The sequence below is a fragment of the Camponotus floridanus genome, unplaced genomic scaffold (genome assembly GCF_003227725.1).
Source record: "Camponotus floridanus strain SB8 unplaced genomic scaffold, Cflo_v7.5 scaffold54, whole genome shotgun sequence".
NCBI classification, from domain to species: Eukaryota; Metazoa; Arthropoda; class Insecta; order Hymenoptera; family Formicidae; genus Camponotus; species Camponotus floridanus.
The window spans coordinates 963,586-985,210 of record NW_020229703.1 but is presented as its reverse complement, the minus strand read 5'-3'; the positions used below and the strand labels follow the sequence as shown (position 1 = coordinate 985,210).

The 21,625-nt window shown below is 33.4% G+C and overlaps 1 protein-coding gene across 2 annotated transcripts in view; it reads right to left on the bottom strand.

Annotated features, from left to right (window-relative positions):
- Positions 1-287: 287 nt before the first annotated feature.
- LOC105257365 (4-coumarate--CoA ligase 1) overlaps positions 288-21,625 on the bottom strand; it is a 92,254-nt gene continuing 70,916 nt past the window's right edge. The window contains exons 1-7 of one of the 2 annotated variants that reach the window (XM_011267933.3): positions 12,223-12,478; positions 4,967-5,117; positions 4,146-4,353; positions 3,722-4,052; positions 2,925-3,219; positions 1,714-2,269; positions 288-1,142 (exon numbers count right to left, since the gene is read on the bottom strand). In XM_011267933.3, the coding sequence (XP_011266235.1) occupies positions 1,024-1,142; positions 1,714-2,269; positions 2,925-3,219; positions 3,722-4,052; positions 4,146-4,353; positions 4,967-5,071 (1,614 nt within the window). In that variant the 5' untranslated portion in view covers positions 5,072-5,117; positions 12,223-12,478 and the 3' untranslated portion in view covers positions 288-1,023. Of the gene's footprint in view, positions 1,143-1,713; positions 2,270-2,924; positions 3,220-3,721; positions 4,053-4,145; positions 4,354-4,966; positions 5,118-12,222; positions 12,479-21,625 lie in introns of those variants that run through there. The other variant, XM_011267934.3, reaches the window with a different exon arrangement.

Genomic DNA, 21,625 nt, shown 5'->3' with positions numbered 1-21,625 from the left:
CCATTACGACCAATTATCGCTCGCAGATGCTTTCAGAATGAAACATTGAAGCAACGGATGTTTTTTTTCGTAATCAATATACTCTTGTTAAAAAAATTCTGAAGAATTAAAATCTTGCATACACATAGCATTTAGATTGAAACTCATAACATAAGATACATTGAATCAGCTGATTCAGCTGAATCTTTTGAAATCAAAAGTTTAATATCTTTATATCGTACTATATCAAACGGCAAAGCTTTTACTATAAAATAGAGTTTTCGATATAGAGAGAAAATAATGAAAGATTGATGCTTCCGATAATTTAATGCCACATGAAGATTTTAGGGCTTGAATCGATCATCGTGAGTCATTACAATTTTTGTCGTTCACTCAGAAAGTTTAACTCTGTTATAGATATTTTTCTTATTACAGAAATTCCATGAGAAATACATGAAGATCGATAAAAAGTTCGACTGTGTATCGTCGTAAAGCGGGAAAGAAGTTGGATATTGATGAAGTACGAGAGCGCGCGTTGTTCGTCGCTTACTTGACGTATGTAACGCAACAGGTTTCTTCACTTATTTTCGTAGCACCGTAGGTTGGGGTAAAAGTGATATCGCGTAATAACTCGAAAGCACCCTCTCGCTGTGCTGTTTCAATATATATATGAGAGAGAAACTGGGCCAACGTACGTTCGTATTTATTTGAGTGGCCGCACATTAGTTGGTCAACAGTTCATTTATAAATTACTCGACGTGACAGCATACTATATAGAATAAATTTGTTTTCCAGAGAAACATCCACACGTTTAATCATTTCTATTTGCAATGAAACATCTATTTGTTTAGCATAAAATACATAAAATAACTTTCGAAGCGATAAACGATTTTAAACAGTATTAAAAATATGTATTTTTCTACATAATTGTAATTATACCAGCCTGCAGGAAGATTTATATTTTAATATTTATATTTATCGATTTATATTTTAATATTTATATTTATCGATAATTTATCGAAACTAGCAATTAAATTTGTATTATTAAAGTTTAGGGATCATTGCTTGAAGTTCGCGGCGTAAAATCTTGCCGGAAGGATTCTTGGGTATGGCATCGATAAATTGCACTCCGCCACGTAACCATTTTTGCGGCGACAATTTCTCTGAAAGATAAATTAAATTGTTCGGTTAATACATGAACAGGTCATCGTCCGGCTCGCATCCGTTATTAAATAATTATAATAATTGTAATAAAATGCAATGCTAAGACAGCGTACGTCCACATCTCGCGGTGCTGTATATTTAAATTACGTGGGCTACGGGAGGATAACTAACAATTTTGTTAATGATGCAACGCGGCGTTTAATGTCGTTGCGTTGCGATGTCGCGAACAACTAATAATGCCGTTAATAATGCAACACAACGTTTTATGTTACTACTATATCATGAGCTCATTGCTGGCATCGTATTTCATCCGCACATTCAAATTTAAACGTACGTCCAAGTTTTAATCGTCCTACTGTTATTTCAATTTATTTATAACTATAATGAAAGATTTAAAGATTTCTAATTTAAATCTTTTCCTCTGAGAAATTTTCCACTTTTTAAGCAATTTTAATTTTATAATGCATTTATCAAATTTTGATTCTTCGCTAATAACACATAACGGAGAAAATATCCAATGTATCTGAGAGAAATATCGAGGATCGAGGATCTAATTGAAAGATAACTTACGTTTGACAAAATCCTGGAGATCCTGTACGGTAATCGTAGTGCCGGGTTGCCTTACTATGAAAGCCATAGGAATCTCACCACTGCGTTCATCAGGTCTTCCTATGACCGCGGTGTCCTTCACTGCAGGATGCGACAGTAAGACCGTCTCTATCTCTGTCGGCGAGACCTGATAGCCTTTGTACTTGATCAGCTCTTTGATACGATTGACCACGCGCAGATTGCCCTTGTCGTCGAAGTAGCCGACGTCCCCGGTGTGCAGCCATCCGTCATGGTCGATGGTCTGCCTAGTGGCCTCTGAATTGTTCCAGTAACCCATCATCAATTGCTCTCCCATGTAGCAGATCTCGCCCACCTGACCAACGTCCAGCGTCTCTTGCGTCTCGAGATCGACTACTTTGCTAAGGAAACCGGGCAAGGATACTCCGGTTGCCGCATTCTCAAACGACTCATCTTCATCTTCACGTCCGCACAAATTGCTTACTACCGATAACTCTGTCATGCCATAGCCGTTGCGAATGTATTTTATGCCGATGCGAGACTTCACAGCGGCTGCGACCTGAAAAAAAGGAAAAAATTACTTTAGACTCGTTACATGTTGATTATATCAAGATTTATTTAATAAATTGATATTAATGACTTGTAATAATTTAAAAAGATTACTTTACTAAAGTTACGATTCTTTGCAAATATTTTTTTATATTATAAAATAAAAAAATATATATTCTCTTTATTTTTCTCTTTTTTTTTGTCAGCAGTGATTTAATCCTAATGCGATCATATCTCACCTACGAGAGAAATAAAGGCAACGATATCCGGGTAAAGAACGATGCTCGGAAATTTCGGAGGCGTGCTCAATTTTTAAAACTTTAAAAGTTTTTATTTTCGCTCGACGATAAGATCAGTTTCGCATTTTCCGAAAGATGCGATTGTGAACTCGCGAATGTGACCTTTTATTTTCTTCTCCTTCTCTTAGCGACTCCGCGAGCCGGCTAAACAAAAACGATAAAGTTAGTCGCGGCCTGTGTCTAGTGAAAACGCGACGACTCCCCGAGACTTTCTCTCGCGGTCCTTCGTTCGATCCTCTCACCATCGCTGTGGCATCGAGGACTCACTTCGGCACTTAGCTCCCGATGGCTTTTCTTACCGCGATAACTTGGCCGGAGGATCGGCAGGCAAGGAGACAAACTTCATGACGACAGAAGAAAACTTACGTCCATCGCAAGCGGCGCCGCTCCACAGACTAGTTCTCTCACGCTGCGAAAGTCGTACTTATCCACCAGCGGGTGTTTCGCCAGGAATATCAGGATTGGCGGCACAAGCGGCAGATGAGTGATTTTATACTTCTGTATCAGGTCCAGGAAGAGTTCCTGCTCGAAAGCGGACATCATGACTATGATGGAGCCTGTGTACATGCAGGCCAGGAGCATGCCTGTGGCGTAACCGTGAAAGAACGGTAGGAATAGCAGGATTCTATCGCGATGCCTTATATCTAAGTACTCAGGTTGCCTGTGTTTTCAAGAGCAGAATCATTTGGATCATGAAATAAAATGCTTAATAGTATTTTTGAATAAAAAAAATGACATTTCCTTTTCTTCCGGAAGAGTATTTGCAAGTGTTATATTGGATTTAAGATATATGCATTGAAAGCATATCAGAGAAAGAGAGAGAACTTTTCAAATAATTATTATTGTATAATATGAAATATGAGTGAAATAATTGTAAACATTGTAATAATTACATATTATATGTAATAAGCATAAAACCTATTTAAGCTTTATACTTTTTACTACAGATATATATTATATATATTTGATATAATATTTAATTAATGTTCTTTTTCTTCTGATATATTAATAGTTTAATTATGATAATTTCAATCATAATTTCCTTAAAAATATAGAATTCAGTTTCATATTGTGCTCTAGATTTCATAATTATAATAATTCATATATATAAAATTTATATAATTTGTAAAAATATATTTACTAATAGATATTCATATACTTACGTTATTTTTGATATAAATGCTAATAGATTTTTATGAGACAAGGTTACTCCTTTTGGCAATCCAGTAGTTCCGCTCGAACACAAAATAACCAACGGGTGTTTGCTGTTGTCACCGATATCTACAGCTTTGTATCCCAGAAAATCTACGGCTTCTTCATTATTTAAAATATCCTTCAACGTACGGATGTCTGTTGCAAACGGTTGATCATCCAATTCTATTAATGTTATCTTCCAGGATAAATTCGGAACGATTTTAGCAATAAGACGTTCGGTGCGTTGAGACACCAAAATAATACGCGGTTTTGCGATGTTTAATAGGTATTGGAATTCATCTAAGAATTATAAGTCAAGTATTTATTATAAGAGGCAGATAATTAGATCTAATAAATATAATATTAAATATAATAATATTACAGTCTACTTACATTCCGTGTACAAAGGATTGTACGATGCTAATATAGCACCAATATAAAAAGTCGCACAAGCCGGTATCAACCAATCTATTCGATTTTCAGATGCGATGGCAATTCTGTCCCCAATTTTTATCCCGTTCTTTTGTAAAAAATTCGCGAATTTCACACTTTTCTCGAGTAGTCCCTTATTCGTCATCTGGTTACCATTGTGTCCGTCTATCTATAAGAGAATAATAAGTATCTTTTCGCGATTTTATAAAGTCAATATAATTGGAGAATTTTGAAATAGAAGTTTAATAAACTATAAATTTTTGAGATTGAAAAAATTTGTTTCTTTATATACATATTAAAATGTTTTGTGTTACATGTTGAATATTAAAAATTCAAATAAAATAGGAGCAATCTATATATTTTACATTTAAATTTAAAAAAAATTATTATTCAATGTAAGCATATGAGACAATTACACATTACTTATTATAATGGCTTGAAATATATGATGGTCACAAATAGCTGAATTTATATTCACAATTATAGGTATATTATTATTAAAATAGTATCTCATATTATTAAAATTTTTTTCTTCTAGTATTTGCAGCTTAAAGCGAATTACAGTAAAAATGCAAGGACAGATGGGCGACTAGTCGTTATGAGCGATGCATAATGCGACAGCGAAAATTCAGAGAGATATATTTCACGAATTTTACCTCTGGCGATTAGCACTGATGAAAAAGTTTTTACTGTTTGATACATTTATATTATTTTATCGTAAAATTTGCAAAGTGATTGATTCGTCATCGTATACGTAAACTAAATGATTATATGGCACTTACTAGCAAAACCTCATCGCCATTTTCACGCAGTTTTTCCAATATGGCTTGTCCTACAGATATAGTTGGTGATGGTCGTTCCAATCGACGCTCAAATATTTTTCCCATCTTTACAGGAATATAGAATTTGTCTTATATGAAGTAGCACTTTTATCTGAAAGAGAATGTAAACGTATGCTCTCATTAAATTAAATAACATATGATTTTGCATTTAAATTTATTACTTAAAAAAAAGAATGCTATAGTTTTAAGATATTATGCGATTGAAAATGTATTAGAAATATTTGTACAACATTTTCATTTAATGTTTTGAATGAAATAATATACATGCATAAAAAAATTATTTAGAAATTCTTGATAAAATAGAAATATATTATAACTTAGCGTATATATCAATAGTTTTATAATATTGCTCGATATGCAAGAATTTAAAAGAAGACAGAAATAAATTAATAGCTTTAATTGATTAAAAATTGCAATCCATTATACAATTAAAATGTTGAGGAAAACATAACCGCGAGTTAATTGAAATAATTTGTTATATTTTAAAATTAATCTGTCATTAAAGTTAAATTTATATATTGAGAGATACTTATGATCTTTTCTATTAAAGTAAAATTGTTCCACATTAAATCAAGAATACCTTTTGCATTTTCATTGTTTAAATTTATCGCTTTGCCAAATATAAACCTCTTGGATGCAAATTGTGAATTTGTGCATTTTTATCGACGGAGCACAACAATTTAATTTTTAATGCGGTAAAGTGCCACAAGGATGCAGTGTCCGCGTTCACTCCACGATGGAGGACTCGCGTTTGATTTAACGGCTCGCATTTTTTGGAAAAATTTCACAGATTAGCGGCGACAGGTATTTAATATTATATTGAATCCATTCTTTAGCATATATTATATCGTTTAGATATGAAGTCGCGTACTTTGCGCGCAGGATCGACAAGATTAGCACAAATTATTGTCTCTTGGATGATTGCCACTCCACTGATGCCAGAATGATTATGCTGGCAACAGCAAATTATTTCGTATAGAATATAGCTCGGCATTCCTCGACGCCCCTCGAGCCCCCCTCGACCATCCCTCGATCCCCCTCGATCCCCCTCGACCCCCGATTGTTCTACAGAAACGCCGAGCTATATTCTATGCGAAATAATATGCTGTTGCCAGCGTAATCATTCTGGCATAGCCACTTTCGCGCCGCTTTAAAAACGCGTCCGTTTCGTATTTTTTTCCAGAAAATCCGGATGTATCGTACGAAAACGAGGAATTATCCGTGCGAGAGGATGACGGAGGGACGAGGAGGAGGCGATCGAGAAAGTATCATGGGTGAGTTTGAAAACGATACGATTATGATTATTATAAGTAGTCGTAATAAGCGAGATTGCGTGACGTCACTCCGTTTGGTGCAAAGCGTGCATTATATAGGGTGTAATATTTAAAATTTGCCAATGTTTTACAAAATCGAGAATGAACATATAGTACGTCGCAATTTATAAAATGAATATAAATAACATTGAGAAATCAACAAGAGATTATCCCTTCGAAATGCGCAGAAATAAGATATCAATTACATAATTTTTTTTTACTTTAATTATATATATGTTTTATAACACAAATATATTTTAATATTTATATTTTCTATATAATTCTATACAATATTCACTTATTTTATAGTAGTGTTTAAACTATTTAAATTATTATAAGTTGAAATTATTTAAGAGTAAATTGTTTAATAATTCATTAATCTTTTTAAGTATATTAGAATTTTTAAATTATTTCTTTTTCTCAAATATAGATGTAAAATCGCGCAGGATCGATAAAGTTATTTTCTCTCAATATATGAATAATAGTAACGTTTTATAAAAATATTAATTATAAGTTCATTTTAAAAAGAATATATAAATAATATTAGCATTTTATAAAAACTGTTATTATATCGTTCAGAGAGAACAAAAAGTTTACAATTTATTAAACTTTAATTGGTAACGATTTACTTTAAATATAAAGCCATTCTAAGTACATAATTTTATGTTTTAAATAAATCATGTAAATTTTAAATTTAAAAATAATTATAAATTTAAAATTTAATTTATCCTTGTTATATACAGCTTATATATGTATATATTAGTCGAAAGTTAATCATCTCATAATCTGTTGCTTATTAATTTTGAATTAATGAATAAATATTATAAATTTTTTTTATAATTTTGAATTTTCTTTAATTAAAATTAATCTTAAATTTAAAATTTTTTAAATTTTACAAATACTTCTTAAGCATAAATAAATAAAATAAATAAATGAAAGAAAGAATAGTATGCAATGGGAGCATTATCGGTATTTAGACCGCAAGCAAACCGACTTCCGACGTTCTCCGCAACGTATGCATTCGCGGGAATGTATGCGACGGTGTGCATCCGGTATCCAGCTGCTCATCTTCAGGTATTCGCGCGGGGAGAGCCGAGGGGACGGGGGCGACAACGGGCGGGCGCGCGTTCTCGGGAATCACTGAAGTGCTGGGGAATCGCTCTTCGGGGTTAGTCTCGTCGTCGACGACACGGACGAGGTTCCGGGGGAGGGTTAGGGAAGCTACAAGGAGAAGGGATGGTCGAGGGCGCGTGCCACTCTGATTGTAGCGGCCATATACTGGGACATTGGAGCCACATACCGATAATTCTTGGCCTCATGCGACATGCCTAGACACCCCGGGAATACTTATGATCCCAAAGTTGAAGAGGTGAACGCAGAAAAATCCTTTCCTACATAAAAATCCCTGTTCACACAGATTATTTTCTTTTTTCCTACTATGTACATTGAAATATAAATGCAAAAGAAAAATTTCGCGACTAATTTTATTTCAGCTTATTGATTTATTGATTTTTTAACCGATTTCTTCTACCGTTCGTCCTTTTCTCTACTATTTTTTCGGTCTCTGCAAATTGATTGCAACATGTCGAAAGATATTATACTTCAGTTTCAAGCTTTCCAAATCTGATATTTACTATGTAATATAAATGACTTATTTTTAAGAATGCTTTGTTTATAAGTCAAAAAATTAAAAGAAAACTAAAAGAAAGTAAAGGAAAACTTAAAAAATTCTGTAGTATATTTTTGGAATTAATTACTAATATGTTTCAATGTTGCATATCGAAAAACGAGCGTTCACTTTAAACTTGAAAATAGAATTTAGTTTTATTAAAAATTTTCAATCACACACACACACACACACACACACACACACACATATATACATATAATATATAAAAGTTTTATAGTATATAAAATATTATAATTTTGTAATTTATGATTTATGATATTATAATATTATAATTTATGTATTTTATAGACTATTTTGGACTTTTATTCAAAGTAGATTGTTATGCTCAAATATATATATATATATATATATATATATATATATATATATATATATATACTTTAGAAATCTTGCATAAATAGTAATTGAAAGGATTGATAGCTCGATGGAAAGTTACAAGTCTCTCTCCCAACGAATTTTTAGACACACGTATTTGTTTCTTGATATAAATTCTTATCGAAGAGATGACGCTAACAATATCAGAATCAGAACAATCATCTGTCGATCCTTTTATCACGCAAACGAGCAGAGACTGTATGAGCTACTGCCGATATCATTTCGAAATTCCTTATTAGGAATTCCACACACTCGACTGCTACCAGAAGCGGCGTAGCTCTTCGAGCGATTTCGCAGGCTGCTTGCCACGTTGAACGTAAGGCCGCGACTTAACGGAATTAACGACAAGCTACGCGCTCGGAGGACGCTTTGAGGGCGGCCGCGAACCAGGGATGGGGAGAGCGGCCCGGGGGTGGATTTTGATAACATGTGACTTTATCTGGAATTTCCCGGCGCGCAGGTAGTCTGTTTACTTAAGATAATGGCGAGGCGGAGTGCTTGGGCGTGGATGGAAGCCTGGCGGAGCGAAGGCAAAGGGATATTTCACCAGGCAATGTTGAGTCTCCGCGAGCGAACGGGTAAGACCGGGAATAAGAGCAGAGAGGAGCGGAAGGATGAAAGGGGATGAAGTTGAAGGTTGGGGCAGGGAGGCGGAGGGGGACGGCACACGCTTGAGGTGGCGAAGAGGTGTAAGGGTAAGAGTGCTAGAGCGGAGAACAGGAAGGGCGGAGGGACGGGGGGGCGGGGGCGAGCTGACGGTGGGCGAGATTCTCTCTCGGTAAGGCTACAAGAACTTCATTTTCCGAGCCATTACGCCCCGTACCACTGCGACCGTCCTGGAAACCCCCTTTACCCCCTTAAATTAATTTATATCGAAATTTTAAATGACACTCATCGGCCCGAGCAATAAATAACGTTGCCGCGACCGCCTGCGGGGTTACGAGCCCCTTTCTTCTTCCCTCGCATGGTTCGCTCGTGTCTTCTTCGTCGCTTTTTCAACGAACCGCCGTCATGCCTGTAGATCCTTCTGTCTACGAAGTTCGCCGGTGAAATAGCGTGAAGATGTGTCGTGAAAAATCCTAGTCGCGACGTGCTTGTAACCGGTGTCAATAGTTGACACTATTCACAAACAATCTATACCGAAGTCGATGTAAAGTGGGCTTAGATTTATATTAGCATCACAATTGAAACTATATTAGCATAACTGAAACTATATTCTCTTTAATTCTTTTCATTCTTCGTGTTAGAATAAATTATTTATAATTACTTTAAAAGATGCCACTTTATTTTTGATTTATAATAAAAATCAAGTATATAATGTGATATGTATTTTAAAAATGCATTAAAGAAATTGTGTTTGATTTTTGCTATAAATTAAAAATAGCACATATTATTGTTTTATGCATTTGATCGTTTATGAAACGCGAAGTGCATTCCGCGTCAAAATTGATGGGACACGAAATATCATCGGGACCACGAGTGAAGTACAAGCAAAGTGTTCGCTCGAGTGTGCAGGAAATCGACGATAACTCGGCGGTATTTTGCGCTGACACTGCGATGTATTATAATGAGCCTCTTTTATATAATAATCGTCGTGACGTTGCAGAATTGGTTCTTTTGCAAAATCGGTCTGCTTGCGTCGTTACGCGCGTTCCAGCAGCTTAGTTTCCGACTCGCTTGGTTTTGCCAATGCGAAATTTCGTCGTTATGAAAACCACAACTGAGATCATTATTTCTAATGTAAAATCACGCCATGATTTTCTGCTTTAAAAAATTATTTAACTCGTGAGTTGAATTGTTAAAGGAATGGTAGGGTGGGCTTTTATTTTTCGTTTTATAGGGCGCATATTTAAAAAATTATTATTGCATAGAAAAACATATATATATATATAGCGACAGGTGTATCATAAATTATTTCTTTGGTGCATTTATTTTGTGATAATATAGTAGGGCATATCAATTAATAATATTAATAACATCAATAACACTAGTAATGACAAATTTTTAATTATCAAAATATTAAATAATAATAATTAAATATAACTCTTGATATTTTGCATATTAAACTCTTTTGTATATTATATTATTTTATATTTAAATATATTATATGATCATCAATTTTGCAATATCATTTACATTCATGAGTTACTGCATTAGATTTTAATACCGTTAAATTTTCGTTATCAAGTCATTTTTTCTATTGAATATTAATAATTTAACGGTGAAAAATATCATCTCGTCCACGATGTAATGTCATCGATTTGCATTGTCACGTTCCAACTCGATCGATTTCTCGCATAGATTCGCAAATGTTTGAAGAGGTCCACGCGATTTTCTGTTGCCGGCGTTAACAATCCGCTTTACTTTGGCACGATTGCGTTTACCTGTCCGATGTTTGCGCATAATTATCTTTCACCAATGGCGAAGAACGATGAGATCACTTTGGATGCTCAGATGATTGAGAAAGCGCTAATGACGCAAAATATTGACGGCACTTGATGTCCAAGATGTATAGAATATACTGCATAATCTAATTATAAGCATTGTAAATACGCAAGAAATCAATCTAGACAATTAATTGGAAATTATGATTAATTTTTAGAATTGTAATGTATGTCTAAATTATTGTTTATGTTTAAATTAATTTTTAATGATGATTGAATTTGAAAACGACAGAAAAAAATCGATAAAACGTGAATCTATATGTGAAATTAGGATTAACTATTGAACGTTTTTTTAAATAATTATTTCTATATATTTTTTCTTGTAAATAAAGTAACAGCTAGGATGTTTGAAATTAAATTATGCAGTATATTTTATACATCTTGGACATCAAGAGCTTTAATAGCTTTACAGCAACAAGCAACTGCATAATTTATAGATATTAAAGTGAATAATACTATAATTTTACACAATAAAAAGTTAATTGATATTAAAATAAAGTTTATATTTTTATTTTAAATAATTAATTTTTATTTGAAGTATATATTTATATTTTTATTTAAGAAAAAGTTATATTTATATTTTTTAATACAATATTTTTATAGCTATTATTATATATAGAAAAATTAATATTGTTTTTTAGTTTTATTAATATTTTAGCAAATTATGAAAGATTTTATGTAGTTTCGAATATTTTTATTCTTTGTTAAACAAGTCATGAAGGATAATTATATTTGTAAAGTTTAGATCATAATATTATATAGTTTATTATATAGTTAAGATTATAATATATATATGATTTGTAATTTTGTCCCGATTTATTTATATCTTATCTCGTTTTATATCTTATCTTTTCTGCAATTAATCGGAGAACGCGAAATAAGATACTCGTTTATTAAATATGAAGAGTATTGCTCATGCAGGAAATCATTCCTGCACTTATGCAAAGTGCGCATTCTGGTGAAATGGAAGATTCTTGTCAAATGAAATTTTGTAATCGCATTATGCGAAAGTCATTCTCGCTTCGAGGCATACATTGACAATAAGACGTTTTCAGAGTCGATAATTACATCATGCTTTTATTCCGATGAAAAATGTTTGTCACGAGATAATCAGAAAAATATCAATACTAGGTTTGATGAAATACGACTGATGGATACATATTTCCATCAGCTTTCATGAAATGTATTCAAACTCTATTAAGATATTGATGTTTATATACAAGTATTTTTGAAATACTTATATTTTTTAAAATTTATATATAGCACGAAAAATAAAAAGGTCTAGATATTTTATATTTATATCTTATTTTCTTATTTTATATATATATATTCTTACGCTTTAGATTTTTATCATTCTTATAGAAATATACTTACTATAAAAATAAAGGAACAACAATCGTAAAAGGGATTCTTTTATCAGTTGTCGATTCCTTGTTTCTTCTAAGAATCACTAGCACTCTCTCACTTTTATTTTCGTTGCAAACTGCATTGATACTATCGAAATGATTTTATCAGGCGTAAATTATATTTATATGTATATTTAATAACTAACAATAAGTTAGCAATCAAATTTGACACAACCGACCAATTCTGACCGTTCGATCCGACTCGTTGCATCAGATTAACGCAGTGTAGCACGAGTTAAGCACATCGACAGTGAACGCTATTTATTCATAAAGCTATCTCATTCTATCTCATTCTTCAAGGTCAATACCCAATTATCACATGCACTTTATCCATCCGATCCAAAGTAAAGATTCCAAGTGTAAGAGTTAATTAGTTAACCGATTAGAAATCATTACGTTCTTATTTTTCTTTTTACATAAGTGATTTACATTTATATTCGTATGCAGGCATATTTACATTTATATTCGTATGCAGGCTATGTTTGCATTCAGTGATGCATTTACTGTAATCTCGTGTGTTTCTCTCTAGAACATTGATAATAATATACAACTACAACAATAAATCCCTGATTATAAAAATTGTGTATAATATATTTTTTTAAGAATAATATGCATGATAATTATCGAAGATAATTATTTGATAATATGATAAATGATATATAATCACATACACAGCTCAAATACTTTATTCAATTACTATTGAACGTCGGACTTTATATAAATATTATATGTTTATGAATCCGATATAAGTAAGAAGATTTGAGAAATAATGAATTCTGAAAATATATATATTAATTTTGAATTTAAAAAAAAAATTTGCATTCTAGTGTTTCAACAGAATTTTACAAGCACTATACATATATATTGTTTCGAAAACACACAAAATCTAATTGCGGAAAGCATTGTTATTCTAAATTCAAGATATTAAAGATGTTATATACATCGACGATGTGTGTAACGCGAGCACATATATTAATATATATTTATATTAATCAAAAAAATCCATAAATTAATAAGTGAAAAAATTTATAGCAAGAAACGCAGTCTACTTATTATAGAAACTAAATTTTCCTCAATTTTTTAATGTTTTGTTTTTTAATTTTTTGTTTTTATTATATATCGTGTTAGATTTTGATAATTTACGCAGCTAAAAAATGTGCTCCAGTGTTTATTTTTTTTCTATACTTTTTATATGTAATATATTTTTAGATATTTTAAGATGAATATAAAATACTAATTATATATTTTATTCAAAGACGCTCGATTGAGAAAATGATTTAATAATTCAATAATTTTATTATTCAAGAATAGAAATAACGAAACAATAAATTATAATTAGTTTCATTATTATACAATATAAGAATCTGACGATTTGATATTTTATTTTTATTTAAAAAATATTAGATTATTAAATTAAATTTACACATTTTACTATATGTTGTCTATAACTATAAAATATTTAGCTGCAATATATAATAATAAACTGCAATACAACAATAATATAATTAATAAGAAACGAGATATAGAAAAAACATATGTTTTTTATTATCTGAAATATACTAAAAGGCATTTATAAAAAGGTTATGCGCATGCCGTCTATAATTATATAAAATAGTCATCAATGATATATATTAGAATGTAAATTCTCAAGGCTATTGCGTCAAATTAATAAAAGTAACATGACGCTGATTGATTTATTGTCTGAAACCTCAGTTCTCTCAGTCCGGTTAACAACCGAGTCTGTAGTATAAGAGTTCAAGAGGTCAAGAAAACACAGTCGAATGGTAGTACTATAAAGTTAAAAGCATTGTTCCGCTGGTCGCCTTTTAGGAAAGATACACTCGGTCGCAAAAGAGGAAGAAACCCGACATATGTTTCGGCAATGAATTGCATTTTTCTTTGTGAATTCTTTGCATACGTGCGTACGAATTGCGCAGTGATAACAGATGTTTTCACTATTTTTCGGCTGAATTTTTATCGTGTTCCATCTTACATTGTATTGTCAACGAGAACATTTCGAAGTACATCCGTAAAGTTATATTCCTTAAATTTTCTAATAATTTTATTTCATTGTAATATTATATTTTAATATCCCTAACATGTGTATACCGTCTGTACTATTTTTTTAAGAACTTTATATACTCTTTCAGAGTTTTAATTAAATATATATTCTTTATTTATGTTTATAAATTTATAAGTAAATTAATAAAGTTACAATAAATATTTAATATGCATTAAGATATTAAATTAAAAATGCATAATAACAGAGATAATAAGTATTTATATAGAATAAATACATTTAAAATGCTTTTATGCTTTTCTTAAAATATGCAAAATTAAGAAAACCTATGTATTTTATTTTAGATTAATCGGTTTATTAAAGAACAAAGAAATTTTATTATGCCATTCTGGATTTAAAATGTATGCGTTAATTTTTATTATAATTTAAAATTTTTCTTGAGAGCACCTGTCTGTTTAAAAAATACATTATTTACTCTATTTTATTTATTTTTATTCTACTTATATTATTTAATTATGCATAGTATGTTATGGTTATATAACATGATATTGCATTATTATAAAAATTTTGGTAACAATTTGACTATTAAATATGAACATTCATAATAAGATTATATGTATTATTTGTATGTTATTAAAAATATTTAATAATAATTTTTTTTATATATTTATATATTTATTAATAAATATTTAATAATAAATTATGATAATAATGAAATAGAATTACGAGAAAACAGTCGAAATAATTGTATTTCTACTGCAGTGTTTGTTCAACTTATTAAAATTTCAATAATTCCGGTGATTGTACAGTCCTTTACACGAAATCTCACTACTTAAACAAAACGTTTCGCAGTTTCATGTGGGTTTCGAGTCAACTCATTGACCTTGCGGTAGCTTATCGGTCTCATAACGGGTCGTCGGCGTCGATGACAAAGTTTTCGAGGTTGCATTAACATTCGTTCTCTCCCTGATGGCGGATGGTGACGGCAACGGCGGATGCCTAGACTCGTGTGTAAACTCCGGTACCCGGAGGGCTTGCTTTGTTACAGGCTGCAGACCTCTAATACCGTGGCATACTTCATCGTTGAGTATTTCGAATACTCTTGGCATGAAGTTACACGCCTGGCCCGGGGAAGACCACATTCTCTGGTTCCGGGGTCGCGGGCTTAACTCTGCGCAGTCTTAAACCCCGCCGTTGAACTCCAGCGGATTCGCTCAGGCATCTTCCTCGAAATGTCCGAGTCCATGCACGATCTTCGGGTTTCTCTCTCGTCGCGTTAAATTCTTCGCGACGCAACGAAAAGGCCAACAGAAATAAAAGGGGCGTACGCGCGTACGACGTCCTTCTAGAATTCCTTAGCATTCCTCGTCGTGGATTTCCGGCGAACGTCGAATTATTTAGGAGAAAAACTGCGAAAGGAATTTGTTTGCGTGACGTAACAAGTTAGCTAGAATTTATATTATATAAGAATATTTAACAGTATCAGTTGAAAATATAGAATGAAAATATAGATATCAATTAGTTCAGACTGCTCACCGCAATATTTTTACACATATGTGTGTTTTCTCTTTTTATTTTATATTATTTTATATTATCTATATTTTCTTTCTATTTTTTTCATACATATATTTTTTATTAATTATTGTGATACATGCATTTCATGCATGATATGCAAAGCACGAGTTTATCACAATGATACAACTTAAAAGTCATCCTGATAAGGATTGCGTTACTATAATCCTTATCAGGATTGCGACATAGAGAAATAGAAATAGAACAGTTACACGGTTACAAACATACACAAATTGTTTTTCACTTTCCGCTTATATCTCTCAGCTTTATTCAAATAAAAATTAAAATTATCTCTAATCGGATTAAAAAGCGTATAAATAACATAATAATAAATTGGAAATAATCGCATTCTATTTATAACATAATAGATTTTATTTACTTCCATTTATTAATTTTAAATTTCTCCTATAATAAATAATATATATTTATCATTCGTTGAAGTTTTTAATTTATAAGCAATTGAAAATAAGAAACTGTAAGTTCTTATAAGTTCACTTTCAAAATTTCGTTGTAAGTAGATAACAAAACTTTACACTTTATTTAACGTTTGATTAAATTTTAACTAAATTTATTTATTAATTTAAGGGAACAAAGATACCTAAAATTAAATATTTGAAAGTTACGGCATTGAAGAACATGGCGTAAATTAATAAAATTTATAAAAAAACGTCAATTCCGAATTGGTGAAATATTTCGTATTTAATAAAGATGTGGAAAAATGTAGTAACCTGGTGTATCTCAGTTTTTCAATATAAGAAAAATAGTGTATAGAGACTTAACCGCGGAGAAGTTATTTGTTGTCGGTGAAGCCGGACATTAATCGATTTTTTGCGCTTCGATATTGAAGGACTGCTTGGTTTTTCGACTCTTGCGGAATTTATCGAAACGGATGCGATCGCGAAGGGCAAGGCAATATATCACTGCCGCATCTCCTCGTTTTAGAGCGCGCAGTTACTCTCCTCGCATCTTTCTGCATTCGACAACTGTCAATCGGCGCATCGCGACGTAGATTTGTAGTACTTTGACGGATTTTTCGCGCGGACGGGCCCGTCAACGCGTGACGCGACACTTCACTGATTGCAAACAGGATCGCCGCCATTGTCGGACAAAAGGCAAGTTCGCGTGTTGATGATTACGCTTTCGTGGCTTTTATCTATGGGTTTTGTCAATGCATGCTTTTCTTAGATATGACATATTATAAAAAAATAGACCTGTAAAATTAAATATTTGTTGAAAGAACATTAACTCGAAAGAGTTTCGTTTATCAATTTAACTCTAAAGATTTTACTTCTAAAAATATTTTTGAATGCTAAAAATACCATATATTTTATATGGAATATTATGTAAGATATCTTTCTCGAAAGTTTTTCTCTTTTATTTTTCTATAAGTTATAATATTGTGAATAGGAAATGTAGTCATAATATTATAATATCTTGCATATATTTAAAAAAATATATTATAATATTTTGCACATATCTTAATAAAAATAATGTATTTCTTTTTTTATATAAATTCTAAAAATAAAATATTACATTCGTCTTCAGCAAGCCTGTTTTTAAGATTATTAATGACTCATTTTAAATTCAAACAGGAAAATATATATAAACGAAACATCTTTATAATAACTAATATTTCATCATCTTGATAATTGTCACATGTGTTAAGAATCTACAAAATTCTCTGTCGACTCGTTATCATTCATATCATTTTTTCATCTTTCTTTGAGAAATAAGACTGTCGAGAAACGCCGATTCGACATTTATCTTCGGATGTCATGCCGAGCTTGCCAAAGTGCGATAAGCTGTCAGTGAGACAACGTTCTTCATGGTCGAGCGAATTGTCATCGCAAATTAAGCTAGAACGTGGTCAAAGTTTACTTGCTTGGTTGAATCACGCAAACTTGCCCCGCGTTCTCCGTATAATGCCGGATACTCCAAAACCGTTGGATACCTGCATCTCTCCATTCTACATAGACCTGGATCCGTTTAATTTTCTCATAATGTATGACCGAAGATTTGAAAATAACACGTTATATGTGATATTTCAAAAGTGCCGGAAATCTCTCTCATCTTTAATCTCATCAGTCCGGAATAGATCCTTTGTTTAACCAAAATTCTGTTCGAAAGCGCAATTTTCATTTTTAAAAGTCGTCGTAATGTTTGATTTTCGGATTATATTAAGATCCTGGATTAATGTTGCACGGCTAACGCACATTATAATTGCCGAATTGTTAATTACAGTTGCGCCGACTTAATCATCATCTACTGGCGTCACGATGAAATTCGCTTCACTTACGGCAACACGCGTTCGATCATGGGACGATGTAAGATTCCCGGCGTGATTTAGCCAATGGAATGTAGGTTGATGTATGCGAAAGGCTCAGCGGATAGGCGCGTGGTATTACCACGATCCGCTTGCGTAAATATCACGCCCCGGATAGAGTATACCTATGCGAGGCGTTGTGTGCTATCGTGTTTGTTGTGCACGTTCGCACGCGGGCACATATATACCTTCATACCATACATACGTGGCGCATATATCTCGAACGAGGCAATTCTTTCGGCCGCGGCGGCATAAATGGGTGGAAAGGGTTGGGCTACGAGCGGGGAGGAGAGGAGGGAGGGGGGTCGCGCAATTGTACTGTAAATCTCGAAGTTCGTCGCTAATTCGAAGTTTGGCGCAGTTGCTGCAGAGCTCTACGGCTCTCGCCACGCACAGAGATGCACACATACGCATTCGCGTGCATACACGTGCACACAGCAGACGCAAACACGTCCCGTAGCCGTTCGCATAAACCCTCCGGCACACATTCGCAGCGCAAGCGGGGTGCATAGCAGTTGGTTGCGATCGTCATTGCGGGAGCGGTTGGCTGGTCGCGCGAACGGAAGGGTGGAGAGAGAAAACGGGCGAGGGTGTGGAAAGTCGTCCCTTTGAACGGAGTTCGGGCGAAATCGGTAGATACGCGCTTCCCTTCGGCTGCGAATAATTGCCGCGGATGATGGCATCGAGGATAGAGCAGCAGCGCGCCGTTGTTGTAAAGAGCGAAGAGACGTATCGGAGGAGGAAGAGGGGGGAGGATAGGAGGTAGAGGATAGAGGGAGATCCGGACACTGTATTGCATCGAAACTCCTGGATTTTGCGAGCAACATCACGCGGTCTTTATCATTTTGACCGATATCTTGCAGTTTATCGGATCCAGTTGCAATACTTAAATGGCTTTGCGTAATATTGCGAAATGATTATGCATGGAACAGCAGATTTTTAAAAAATTATATAATGAATCGTGAGATAGTGATATATCTTTTTATAAATAATTTTTAGGAATATAACGTGTGTAATAAATTGCGCTACGCGCGATAAGATAATGCAGGGTTACATGGCCGCTGTGTCATAAAAGATAATGAAATTTGCAGCGTCATATACAAGTCTGTAAAAATAATTTTTGCAGGACTTTAACTCTTGACGAGCCCTCACTTGATTTTGGATCGTAACTTATGATCCTAGATTTTACCTAACATGTAAGGATATTTTTGGTCATTTCAATTAAAAGAACTATAAACTTTATTTATATAAATAAAAATTATTAAATATTAACAATAAAAATTATCAAAATTAATATTACCAAAATTAATATTTAAACAATGACACAAAAACTGTAGATGTTGGGAAAAATTGGAGTTGATATTTAGAATCAGTGTAAACAAAATCATTCGAACAAAACACACTTTTGTAAAAAAAACGCCAGACTCGTGTTATCAATGATGAATACAAATATAAAGCAATTGTGTGTTATATAAGAAAATAACGATAAATATTAATACTAAATAATTCGCTTCGTAATACAAATAAATATAATGAATAATGCAATTGATAAGTTAATAAAGTTAGCGAGTGATAAGCGAGAACAAACTGCGGTAATCTGCGAATACTGAGTTTTTAATCGACGTGGTTCTACAATTTCGCACGTTTGTTTGCGGTAGAATATGAACGAAAAGCGGGAAACGAGGGAATCAAACGTCGGGAACGAGTAAAGGTGAAGGAGCGAAGTCGGTGGGATAACAGGCCAGTAGAACGGATTACGTGGATAGAACAATGCCGCAAATGCCGCGGGAAAAAACGAGGAAAAAGCGTCGGGACGATAAAATGACAGCGTGCACTTCGCGAATTTACTTGCGGCTTTCACTTCGCGCTTTGTTTTACTGACACGGACGAGATAATGTTTATAACACGAGTTTATTAGATGTATTATTTAGAAGGCACGTATACGTCCTGAAATTTTTATCTCATTGAAGAGAATATCACGATTACCTATTTGTGATTATTGCTAAAATTTTGAACAATTTATATAAGGTAAAAGAGATATAATTAGATATTGCATAAAATCTCTGATGATATAAATATGAAATATATTTTTACTTCTCTCCTTGTTTTTTTCTTATATATTTCTTATACATTTCGTTTAAATAAAATTATAAAAATATAATTAAATAAATATTACCTTTCTAAATTTTTGGATTTAACAATTTAAAAATAATGTAATAATATACATAATAATATAATAAAAATTTTTAAGCATTTCTTCAGTTTTTTTTTTGAATGATAATATTGCAATGTAATGTAGCATTGTAAAATATGGAGCAAGTAGAAGTATTTGTTACTTGAAGGGCCAAAAATATAAATGGTTGATGAAATTAATTATGATTGAATAGGATATTATCTCGTAGTCAAAACAAGAGAATGTAATTAAAGATGTAAATTGTAATATTATATTTAAGCTTGTTTGTTATATATCTTATTTCAACGAGAACTGTCTTAATCCTATTACCTCTGCCATCATCTTCTAATAATAATTATTCAACACGTAATAGTTTTCTCTCGAAATAAATTGCGTAAAATTTGTGTCTCTCAAATATTCAAACGCATTATTTCCTTCGGGTTTTGTAGTTGATTAATCGCCGCATCTTTCAATCTTTTTACGACAGCTTGTCTATAAAAGTAAATTAAAAACTATTATTTTATTTTGTCTCACGACACGCGCCGCGATTTTGATCAAGACTATTCTGGTGGATTAAATGGATTCTTGTCATCCATTGAGATCGATCTTGGGTTACCCCGGGCTGCCAACACCTTTACAATCTGCGTGTCCAGAACAGGCCAGCTGAGTTGCGCGGGGGCCGAAGAAAGGAAGAAAATTTTCTTCGAGACACTCTGTAGATGGCCCGGGCGAAGTAGGAGGACGGAAAGGAGGGATAATTGAATACAACTTGATCGAGCCGCGCGTTTCCACCCCATTAAATCGGGCTTAAGCTCGTAAGAGTGGGGAGGCTGTCGGGAGGAGAGAGCGGGGACAGCGAGATAGAACCACGAGGGTGCGAGAAGAACGGTGATCGCGAAGGAGGATGAATGAGGGAGCGAGAGAGTGAGTGTGCCAACCCTCTCCTGGGCCGCCGTCGCTTCAACGGGAAGGCGAGAGAATGTTTACTGCTGCCCCAGCTGGGGGCCAATCGGTATAGCCGTTCTCCGTTCACCGCCACCCTTCCGTCTGCTCGCTTCGGCAGAGGGGGCGCGATATAGCAGCCGTACAATAGAAACGTCGACGGCAATAGCTAGCTAGGCCCGACGTCGTTATACAGCCGGATTATATTCCTCCCGTCCTGTTTCCTCTACTTTTACTCTTCCCCTTTCTCCCCATGCACCTTTCACCGTTATGGCGATAATCAAATTAACTCACTTCGAATTTTAAAGACGCCAACCCCCGAATCACCCTCGTCGAGTTGA